Source organism: Ischnura elegans, chromosome 1, assembly GCF_921293095.1.
Source record: "Ischnura elegans chromosome 1, ioIscEleg1.1, whole genome shotgun sequence".
Classification (NCBI taxonomy): domain Eukaryota; kingdom Metazoa; phylum Arthropoda; class Insecta; order Odonata; family Coenagrionidae; genus Ischnura; species Ischnura elegans.
Window position 1 is genome coordinate 130,744,492 of NC_060246.1, and position 11,484 is coordinate 130,755,975.

The following is an 11,484-nucleotide window of genomic DNA, read 5'->3' on the forward strand; positions in this document are numbered from 1 at the left end:
AGGAGTAGTTGGTGATTGACAAGATCTAAGGCTTTAGAAAAATCGAAGAAAAGACCCAGAGTCTCTGTTCAATTGTCCAGATGTGAGAGTATATGGGTCACCACTTCATAGGTGGCTGTGGATGTGGATTTCCTGAACCCATTCTCCCAGATGAGGAACATTCAGTTGCAAATCTTCAAGCTTGGTCTGGAGACCTCTCACATATTGATAAAAGGTGTGAGAGGATCTTATGAATGTACTTTTTTGGTGGATAGTTTTTTGAAACAATTTAAGGGAGACTTTATACATACTTAATCATAAGATCTAGGTCACCAGCTTGAATTCTATAACTTAATTGGGATTGAAGATTTTTCAAGTACTTCATTCAGCTAAAGTATGATCATGGGTCATGCACAATTTAAAAATTATAGAACCATTGTTAAATACCGTATCGTTATTCCTCTTCTGCTTATAAAAAGTTGTAGCAACCTTGTGATCTCACTTTCTTAGCCTAAAATAAGTATCATAGGCCGTGGTTTTCCTGGTTGCTTCCAACCAAAATGAAAACATGTAGTAGAAGTTGAACCAGTTGACTCTGGAAATAAGGTGGATAAAGTTTTGGTTATGAAGTGTTTATCAAAGTTGACTCCATCCTGCTGAGCAGCTTCATTACTTTCAGGCTCACCAAAAATGATTAGATTCTTTGCACACATATTACTCTCATTGACCTCTTGCACCAGTTTCCAGAAATCTGGAATTTGCTTGCGGAACTTTCTTCTCTAAAACTTCAATTTCACTTTGAAGTTCCCATATCAGGGACTTGAGTTCAATAATAACCGCATTACTGAATTCATAATCTGGATCACGTTTTTGGGATCAACTTGGTCTACATAACTTGGAACCAATCTAAGCCTTTGTTGCTAACATATAATTTAAAAATATTGTGTCTGAGCCTAGAACATTTTTTTGTGATTATATAGAATCTATAAAGGTCAACATGTTCAAATTGCATCATAGTAAATGAGCAAATAATACTTTTTCTTATAAATCTTTGTTTCGTAATAAAAAGTTAGAAAACCAATGAACTCTGAAATTACTCTGAATGAGATTGTAAAGCTATTTTTTCTATTAAATCACTCTAGATAAAACTATTTTTTGTTATAGAAATTTCATTTAGGTATTATCAGCCTCATTTTCTGAAGCAGTTTCTTAATCGGTGTTAACCAACGTTGGGTGAAGGAAATATTGTTGGATATTCATGTAATTCTCTCTGAAAATAGAAGAAACACAATTTTTGAGAACCTTGTAAGATTATCTCTATCAATCAATCCTTTAAGTATCAAAATTATAGCATTTTAAGAAAAAATATTATTATGAAAATTCGGACCAAAAACTATTTGATCATTAAGGTGCATTAACAAATAACAATAATTCAACGGCTCAGGAAAGTTTCAACCAGTTGAAGAGACTCCTTTGTGAATAAGGTCATGCAATGACATTCACAAATCTCTGGCTTTTTCATATAACTCTTCCTTCAGCATTTCTTCCCAGCTTTTTTTATTGATACTAGGGATGGTCGGATCGGATACCTCGGATCCAAATATCTGTGGATATTGCCCTTCATTGGATACTTCGGATTTAAATTCGCTGAAGGCATTGGATCTAGATCCGAAATTTTAAATTTGTGCTTCAGTGAATGCAGCATCCCATATGAGGGGGTGGAAAGAGTTCTGATCCTGCCTTCGCATGCGCCGTTGTACTGCGATGCTTGTTCTACTCATGAACTATTTTGTTTAACACTAGAACCGCTGACTTTTTCGTATACCTAGAACCGCGGAGGGGGTCATTTTGACTCCTCGTCTTTTCTTGCCATATTTTTAGTATTCTGGGTTTCTTTTGGACACTGCACTATGTGAAATGAATTATCTGAGATTTACAATGAAATTTGAATGATATATGGGCGGTATAAGCGCTAGATAGGCTACACGCCTTGCACAAATAATGCGTTTTTCACATTTTTACTGTATGTTCGGCTGAGGATGGGGGAAAAATGTAAACTTTTTTAAGAAAAAGAAACCCTTTTATTGGTGCAGAGAAGCATAAAGTAATGAAGAATGTAGAATAAATTCGTTTCGTTGGGTAAAAAGAGAAAAACTGAACAAGGTTAGTGTAGAAAAGGTAAGTAAACCACATTGATTACTTTGGTTTTTTTGTACAATTTTCACATTGCGAAACTAATTTCTATCTTTTGGCTTAGAGGATAGACATATTGCTTGCATTGTCGAAGTACATGGACCGCAGACAACTTTCTTACATTCCATACAGAGATAGGATGACTTGTTCTTGCTTTTCGCAGAGCATACCTCAAGTAACTGACATTTGAGTCGATTTTCCAGCTTCGAAGTTTCAGGTCCAAATCCAAATTTGCTTGTAAATTGGGTCTAGCCCTTACAATTTTATTTGTCACCGAAAGCTCCTCTGACAGCTTTCTGAGAAACTCGTGACGTGAAATCTTTTCCCCCGTGCATTCTGAGAAGAGAATGTAAGCATTGATAGCAGCAATATCCAATACGTTGTAAAAACATGTACTGGCCAGCGTCGCGTGGCAGCACGAACAGAGTAAAGCCTAGCCATTTTATCAACAGAGTCAACACCAGATTTATTTTTATTATAAACCTCAATAGTTTCAGGAAGTCTTTTCTCAGTTTCCCTCACTGTGATATTGGGATACATAGTGCTTAGTACAATCACATTTTTCTCCCTTTTACCCTGATAAACTGTGAGAGGCGCCATTGTATTTCAAAAATACTGTGGACTACCGATGTCCTTTGGCTGCTTTTACCTCATGAGGTATTTCCCTTCTCTTCCTATTTACAGTACCCACTAAGCTTGTTTGTTGGGCTTTTAGAGCCCTTGCAAATTTCACAGTAGTAAAATAATTATCAGTAGTGATATTTCTTCCTTTTTTCATGCATGATTCAGACAACTTCAGAACGACATGCTCACCTATGTTTACATCTGGTGCCCGCTCGTCTGATTTATCTAGGTAAGGCATGGCATTACACATAAATTTAGTTTTAGCATCGCAGAGCATCCAGAATTTTATGCCGAATTAGTCAGGCTTGTTGGGCATATATTGTGTAAAAGGGCATCTTTTCTTTGACGGAAAAAGCTGCTCGTCAACCGTGAGTTCAGGCCCTGGTTTTTACAAAGAGTTGCAATTCATGATAAAAGAGTCCCAAAGGTGAGAGCAAAGTGCAAATTTGTCAGTATGCAGCCGTTGACTTCTCTCCGTTCTCAAGTCAAACCTCAAGTACCGCAATATTTCGCGGAAACGATCGCGACTCATTGTTTGTGAGAAGAAGGGTGGGTCCCATTCTTTGGACCACAAAAAGTCAAGCTCCAAGTTCCTTGCTCCGTACCAACCACGTGCATACAATACTGCAATGAAAGCTTCCAGTTCATCCATAGATACCGGCCAGTCCTTGTCCCCACTTTCTTCACGAAGTGCTCGTTCTGTGAAAACCAATACGAGGCGCACTCCCCCTCACCCCCTCGACTCATCCGACTTCTCGCTTCACGCAATATAGCACTGCCGCGCAAACTGATGAATTCGGGTGAATTGCGAAGTAATACATTGTTATTCATGTAATAGAGATGGCAACTACAATGACGCCACACTGGTAGGGGAGACACAGTAGAGGAAGGAAGGAGCCTGGAGTGGGGGTAGCCGAGGAAAGGGGTGTCCCCGGAAATTTTCGCGTAGGTCCATTTCTACGCGGCTCGACTCTCACATTCTTTCAGGCGTCCGCTGGGCGGGATGCCTTTATCTGCGGCCTAATAAGAAACGACAGAGGTGATCCATGCCATTCACACACATTCGACCTTCGAAAATTACGCTTGCGGTGAATTTCTTCTGCGAAAATATGAAGTTCGGGATCGATCACAGAGCAGGGGTCAAAATGACCCCTACCGCGGTTCTAGGTATATTGTTGTCTAGTGTTCACAAAAATAGTCCTATAGCGTCGGCATTTCGCACGAATACGCCTTTTTACAATTAATTAAAAGTCAGAAAATATCAGGTTTTTGAAAAATAAATTAAGTGTGAAATATACATGTTGAAAATCATAAGGGGTCAATTTGACCCCCTCCGCGGTTCTAGTGTTAAAAGCTCTCGTCATGGTTATGCAGCAGAATTTCAGCCGCAGAAATTTTTACGGAAAATATAATAGGCACATAGTGTTACTCTTACAAAGAGATTGAACAACCATTGGGAGAATCTCAATGGTAAAGGATCACAGCAATATCGAAAGTGACTACGTCGCAGATTTAAAAAAAACACCATCGGCCCTCCATCACCCCATGCCTCTGATATTTTATTTTCCTTCCTGAGACCACACAGTCCATAAATCATTATCTTCAAAGGAAAATATCAAGGTACACGAGAACAATGTAAGCGTGTTTAATAGGATGCCTCGTTTTGCCACTTTTTTTAGGATCGAATCGTAATACCCGGCAAAAGTTGCGTACCCGGGTGGGTATTACAGATATGATTTTTTTTCAAAATCGGTGAATATATTCTGTTCGCCATTTTGCCTTGAAATTTCAAAATTTTTAATGAAAAACGTAAAATGTGTAAATAATTTAAATTTAGTTTTAGCAAGCACTCATTTTTTCCAATGGGGTACAGCATTGGTCTTTTATTGATACTTTAGACCAAAAGCGTCAGCTCTATTGCTTTTGATTATCGAGATAATGACCTTTTTTAGTATCCCCATAAGCAGTTTTGTGGGGTAGGCAACCCGCAACACGCCGCCTCATTTTACGCTATGCATGCGATAAATGACGCGAAATAGATATGTTTTTCAGTCAAAAACGTGGAAATCATGTCTGAAGTGGTCAAGGGTAGTCACTAGGATGAGATTATGCTCTTTTATGCCATCGCCGCCGGTAATGACCATATTTTCGCGCACGAAGATACACTGAAGTTTCTGTCAAGGTATGTGCCATTGAAACTGGCATCGTTTTTTCACCACTTTCTTCCATACAATAGTGTTTCATAGCCATAATTCCCCATGCAAATCTTACCTGTCTAAATGGTCTCCAAAGTAGGGGGTCGAAAATTGAAGAATTCCACTTTTTAGAAATTAAAAAAACCATGAAGGAGAAATTTATCAGAGTACATATTTTTTTCATAGTAAGATATCATTGAGTACACACATTTTATAGAGTATCAGCATTGACAACTCACTCGTTAATTGTTTATGAATTTTTAAAATTTGGATTTTTTAAATTTTTGTAAAGTTTGAGGCTGCATATCTCAGATGGGACTGGATAAAAATCCACGATTTTTACACATTATGTAGTCCTTTATGATAGCAAATTGGAGTAAAAATTTCAACGTTGATATTTGACTCTGAACCAAGTTATGAATTTTTGAAAATTCGGGAAATCACCGTTTTTGCAAATCATGCATATCAGCTATTATAGTATCAACTATATGTTTAACTGTCTTAATTTGAAAAGTTTCCATATGAAGTGTTGAAATAGGTTACTTATTGAGTTGAAAAACACACAAAATGAGTGCCTTCTTGTTAACCTTTGTGCACACAAAATGAGCAAAATTACCATGTATTATTTTAGAAATTCACTGTAACTACAATTATTAGTACCGAACTTACATTTTATTTACTGCTTAACCCCAGTGATTGTTAAGCATTGCACTTATATCTTCACAGAGTTTAGGTAAGATTGAGTAGGATCTTCCTGTTACTGTTGTAAGTTCAAGAACTGATAATTTTCTTAAGATGTTTTCCATTTTAATCCAAACATGATCATTATTAGACTTTTTAAATGATGACCTTGGCCTGGCAGGATGATAGAAGTGTACAAGTACATCTTTGTTTTCTAGACTTATTTCTTCAACTTGAGCGAGCCACCATTGAGTATCGTACACACGCCACTAAGTCACTTACTTTTAATGTCAATGTTGAGATTTTACTTACACAATGATCTTCATAAATTTTGCTTTCTGATGTAACATAGCACCTGATTACATTTTCTGTAACACCATGAAATCGATGAAATTGTCGTGTCCCTTTTATTGGTAAAGAGTTTTCAAATCTGGTTTGAAGTGTTTCAATGTGAGATGCTATTTCTTCTTTCTTGATGAAAAAGAAAGTAATGCCTTTTATATTGTCTTTGCAAAAGGTATACATATCCTCTACTGTGAGAATTTGATCTGAAATGGTTCTTTGCAGGCTAGCCTTACTAACTTCTCGCTTCGTAGTACCACCAACTCCGTCACACGAATTTTTACCAAGACAAGAGGCAAAAAAATGCCACCCTGCTTCTAGTTTTAAGTCTGCTTTGTGGTTACAAATGTTGGAAAAAAAAATCTGTTTTCATACAGACTCCCACTTCCATCTGAGAAATATATCAACTTCTCAATGTTAGGAAGTGTTTCCAATATATATTGTGTTACATGCTTGTGGAAAGCATGGACGACCTAAGTGTTGTGCTCCAAGTAGTCACTTATCACGCAAATTGATCGACTACAAACTTTATCTTCTTCATTTTTTAAATACAAAACAAATGGAACGTGCTTATGCTGCCCACCTCTTCCTCTCAATGAGTGGCCGTCTCATTCTATTCCCACAACTCGTTGCAAGTGACACTAATGTTGTTCTAAACATTGTTAATTGTGTTTCAGATTGCACAGTTGCAATTTAATTTAAAAACATACCGATAAAAATGTCTTTCATTGTGTAGAAACATTTTTATTGACATAAAGAGAACCATGTGCATGCACTGTGACATGAAACTATTGCGAGGAAGTGCAAAATCCACCTCACCACAACTGAAGCATTTGCAGGTGAAACACAAGTCAGTATGGGATGAGAAAGTGAAATTCGGGGGAAACTTATGTGAGGAATACTAAAATTCATTCAATGGTTTATTCAAAGATTGAAACCTATTTTCATTTCCAAATGCAAGTGTAGCAGTTTAGATCCTGATCATGTAAAATTTTATCGTTTTAAAAAAAATAATTTGAAAGCTTATAAAAATTATTTTTAATTAGTAAATATATTAAAATGTGTTTGTTAATCTAAAAAGCATTCATTTGATTGTGTTTACCCAGAAGAAATTTGAATAATAACTTCGTTTCTTAGCAGGAATTTGAAAATGCATTTGGATCCAAAAATATCCAAAGATCTGACTCCGAAAAGCAAGGATCCAGGTCCAAAAAAATCCTGGATCCGTCCATCCATAGTTCATACTATTAATTTCATATTCAACCTTCTGATATGTCTCCTTCTCTCTCCTATCTCCTGTCTCCTTCTGAAATGTCTCCTTCAACTTGTTATTTTATTTTTACTTTATTTCAAAGTGATGCTTAATATGATGTAAGGATTTTTCTCGTAATCACTTCCTCATATACACTTCTTCAAAAACCTTTAGCCTTACTGTCTGCCTGCCTTCAGTTGTTTCTTATAATTTTCATTTCTCTATTTTGGGGTTTTCAATGACATTTAATATGGAAATTTAATTTTAGGTGATGCAAAACGAATCATTTCAGCTGGAGGATTTTACATTAATCATAAGCGAGTTACAAATTACAATGAAATTCTCACAAAAGCAGTTCATATACTTCCAAACAATATATCGTTAGTCAGAGTTGGTGAGTAAAAATGTTTTTTAGTTGTTGATTTTATAAAATTTTCTGTTATTTGTATAATAGATGCTTGTATAAGTGATTAATTGTTGGTATTTTTTCTTAGGTAAAAGAAACTACTACATAGTTCAGTGGCTAACTTGAGTCATCCAGTAATGCATATGTTGTATTTGTAATAAAGTTTATATTTAATTCACAAAATTGCATTTTATTGTAATTTAAGAAAATTTTGTTGACAAATATTTGTTATCTTTAAAATACTGCATTTATTTTCATCACTTGCTAAGTAAGTGGGAGTGTAAGAGAGAACACCCTCCATGCAGTAAAATCCAGCGTTTTTCATCCACAGTTTACGTTTTCACTTGATTCGTTTTACCAGTGTACAGAATTTTCCCTTATCGTTCTTGTACTCTAATTCCTTTCCTTGACTCACTCACCCAGAATGTGGTGAGCTACCCTAGCAACACCGGATATCCTACAGATATCCATTTCAGGTCCGCTATGTCCTATCTAGGTCCGCGGGCAATCAGGATATCCGTCGTATCTCCCACGGATATCCGAAGGCGGATGATCCAATAAATGTCCGAATGGGATGATCATAGGATATTCTGTTACAGAACTATAACATTAATATATAATTGTAATAATAATTGCATTCAGATTTGCACAATACCAATGCATATACACCATATCCATTGATGAAAACTAACTGAATACAAATAGCAACTCTGAATGCAAAAATTGCATAATGAATAAAAAAGCATATATGCTCAAACTAGCTGACCCGGCGAACTTCGTACCGCCTAACAATAAATGAACTTACAGTTTACTTACACCATTTATAAATCAAGAGCGGCTGTATCGTTTTTAATCATGTTTAATTTATTATAGTAAAATAAGGATACAAATTCAATAAAACTACGTAAATGAGTACCAAAATTGCTTGTCAGAAAGACATTTTCTTTATTGAATCTACATGGGGTGGATCGGAGCACGTTTACGCGGATTTTTTTCAACAAATTTTCTTACGTTTTGGCTTAAGAAATTTTGGGCATTGTGGTTTAATAAAGCAGTTTATGAAATAAAAATTATACGCATTCAGTTGTGCTATTTGCGTTATTAGCTGTAAAAAAATGTTTTTAGGTCCAAGTCTGTTGCATACACTTGGCCCTTTCAGAGGGCAGGTTGACACAACCCCAGACCGACGCTTGACTGATGCTCAAAATCGTGCAAGAAAAGCCCCTATGAAGCAGCATTCGCATTAAATGACTTAAGACGCGCCAGTTTTAGTATCTCTATTTGGAAAAAATGCACTGCGTAAACGTACTGCATGCGTAAACGCACCACGGTGAGCCCTACACATTCGGGTTTAATGTCTTGCGTCAAGCACCTTCTGATAAACAACAGTTTTTGTTTTGTACCAGGCGCAAGATGAAGCGGATGAAGCTAAATAAATATAGCGAAGCAAAGCAGTGACGCAGCGAGGGGAGGCTTTGGGGGATAACCCCCCCCCCCCCCCCCCCCCCCCGAAGAGCTTAGAGAATTTTTTTATGTAAGATTTTGTTATTAATATTAGGGGGACGGATGACTAACAAACAAAACATATTTAACCATTCACACAGCCACAAAACCCACTATTTTGAACCATTTATCTTAAAAAATGTCTGGGGGAAGTGCCCCCACACTCCCCGCTTACCTTAGCACATGATCACAAACAACACAAAAACTGAAAGCATGACCATGCGATTTTTTAATCGTTATCACGAATGCATAACGAATTTGAAATTGGATACGTTTAAGCTCAAAAGGGCATATGAGTTGAGATCATGGAATCTACGGAATGAGGACTTCCTAACCTTTGAATTTTCCTTTGAGTTAAGTTGCGTGAATCACATTCATCACCAATTTTTTAATGATCACACACGTTCCGTTGGATAGTTATGGTTGGTTTAGGCTTCGAAAGATCATGAGCACAGAAACTACATTTTTCTGTAAATCGTGCCTTGGTAAGCCAGGTATGTCCAAGGACTTAAAATATTCAGATAGATAGTTGGTGATTTCGTCTTCGTTTGTTACACATTTAAAAGATTCGAATCCATGCAGAGTACGAACTATTTGAATTTACCTCGTTTTAGTCATCCACATCTTCGTTCTTGCTCGCTAAATCAACCATCTTTGATTCGGAACACGGACATTACCGTTTGTCAACAATTGCTTGGAGATTTGTTTACAAACACGGTAGTGAAGTGTCAACTCGAGCTGGGCCACGGCTGGGCTTACAATCAGCTCGAATTAAATTTAAAAAATGTAATTTCAATTTAATTAATATTTTGAATATATTTAGTAATTAAAATGTTATATTGTTACTAAATTCAGTTATTAAAGTGGTAAAAACAAAACAAATTATTTAATTTGTAGTTTTGACCGACTTATCAATTGTTGTGTTACGATAACTCCTAAAAGCATGCCCATAGGAAAGAGATGAATTTTTTTTGTGAAATTATCCTTTTTTTAATGGCCTATATGTTAACCCCGCCTGAGACGAATCCAAAGAACCAAATCTCATTGAAATCGGTGCAGCCGTTCTCGAGTTATAAGTGTTCTAACTAACACGATTTTCGACTTTCTTTTATATATATAGATAGGAGTGAGGTGTACCGTCCCCTATCCAAGCCGACTTTCAAGCTAACCTCAGACTACTTGAGCTTAACGTGCTCTTCTTCCTGAACTTGTTTTGTGTGGCTCTCCTTAGTGTGGTACTCTGCTAGAAAGCCTCCATGTGGGACCCTTTTCCTTGATTTTCCAGAGTCTGTAAATACACTGAATTCTATAAATACCCTGCCTGCTCACTTTATGCATTCCACACCAACTGTCCTCATATTTTTTGCATATCTTGAAATGTGACCACAATCAATAATATTATTTCTGTTTGCATATTCTTGTATCTTCAAGAATGAGGTATGGCTAATATATAACAAGCCATTGAAGGTGAAAGTTTCTGATGGTCAGTTGAGTGAAAATTAGCAAAAAAAATAATGATTGGAGCAACTAACAGTTATTGAGTATTCAATTAAAATTTTGAATGATGAGAAGATGATGTGGTTGATTAGATTATCAGATTATTTCTTTAGATCAGAAGGATATATGTATTTTTTAAATCCTTTTTTTTACCATTAAATAGAATATTTTTTTTTGTGGTGAAATCAGAGCAAATTTAATGCCATTTGTGTTTAACATATGGAGTACCTTTTGAGGCTTTTAGACGAAGATTCCTTCAATTTTGAGCCAATATATCTTGTTATAATGAGAGATAATAATTCATGATAGTCGTAATTTACACCATAGTGGGTATGCTTGTTTGTGTTCTTCCTCATATTAATTATGAAGAAATTGGTTTTGGGATAAATGAATTATTATTAAGTACTCTCATTAATTGTTGTAAAACTTATTACATAAATTATTGTAAACTATTTATACAAAATCTTCAAATCAGATGTAACAATCTGTGAAAAATAAATTGTATTATTAATATTAAACCTCTGCAAGTTTTTTTATCATTGCAAACTGCATGCCATATGATAAATTTGTGTGTCCAACCACAGTTTCGGGGCAACCACTCAACCCTGAAAACCCTAAAACCGCAAATAAACTGTGAATTTTGTCTACCCTGAAAAAACCTGGAAAAAGCCATGAATTTTTTCATAAAACCTTTAAAATTTCTCAAACTTGATTGTAAAACTACGATTGACATATCAAAAGAAAAATTGATATTTCGATCATGTTTCAAGGTCATTCTCATGCAGCCACTGTCCATGCATGTATCTATACAC

At 36.0% G+C, this 11,484-nt stretch overlaps 1 protein-coding gene across 3 annotated transcripts in view; it reads left to right on the forward strand.

Annotated features, from left to right (window-relative positions):
* The window catches only part of LOC124169797 (tyrosine--tRNA ligase, mitochondrial), a 31,568-nt gene extending 20,378 nt beyond the window's left edge, over positions 1 to 11,190 (forward strand). For 2 of the 3 annotated variants that reach the window (XM_046548561.1, XM_046548552.1), the window contains exons 9-10: positions 7,535 to 7,660; positions 7,761 to 7,855. In XM_046548561.1, coding sequence (XP_046404517.1) covers positions 7,535 to 7,660; positions 7,761 to 7,798 — 164 coding nt within the window. In that variant the 3' untranslated portion in view covers positions 7,799 to 7,855. Of the gene's footprint in view, positions 1 to 7,534; positions 7,661 to 7,760; positions 7,856 to 10,295 lie in introns of those variants that run through there. The other variant, XM_046548569.1, reaches the window with a different exon arrangement.
* Positions 11,191 to 11,484: the final 294 nt, after the last annotated feature.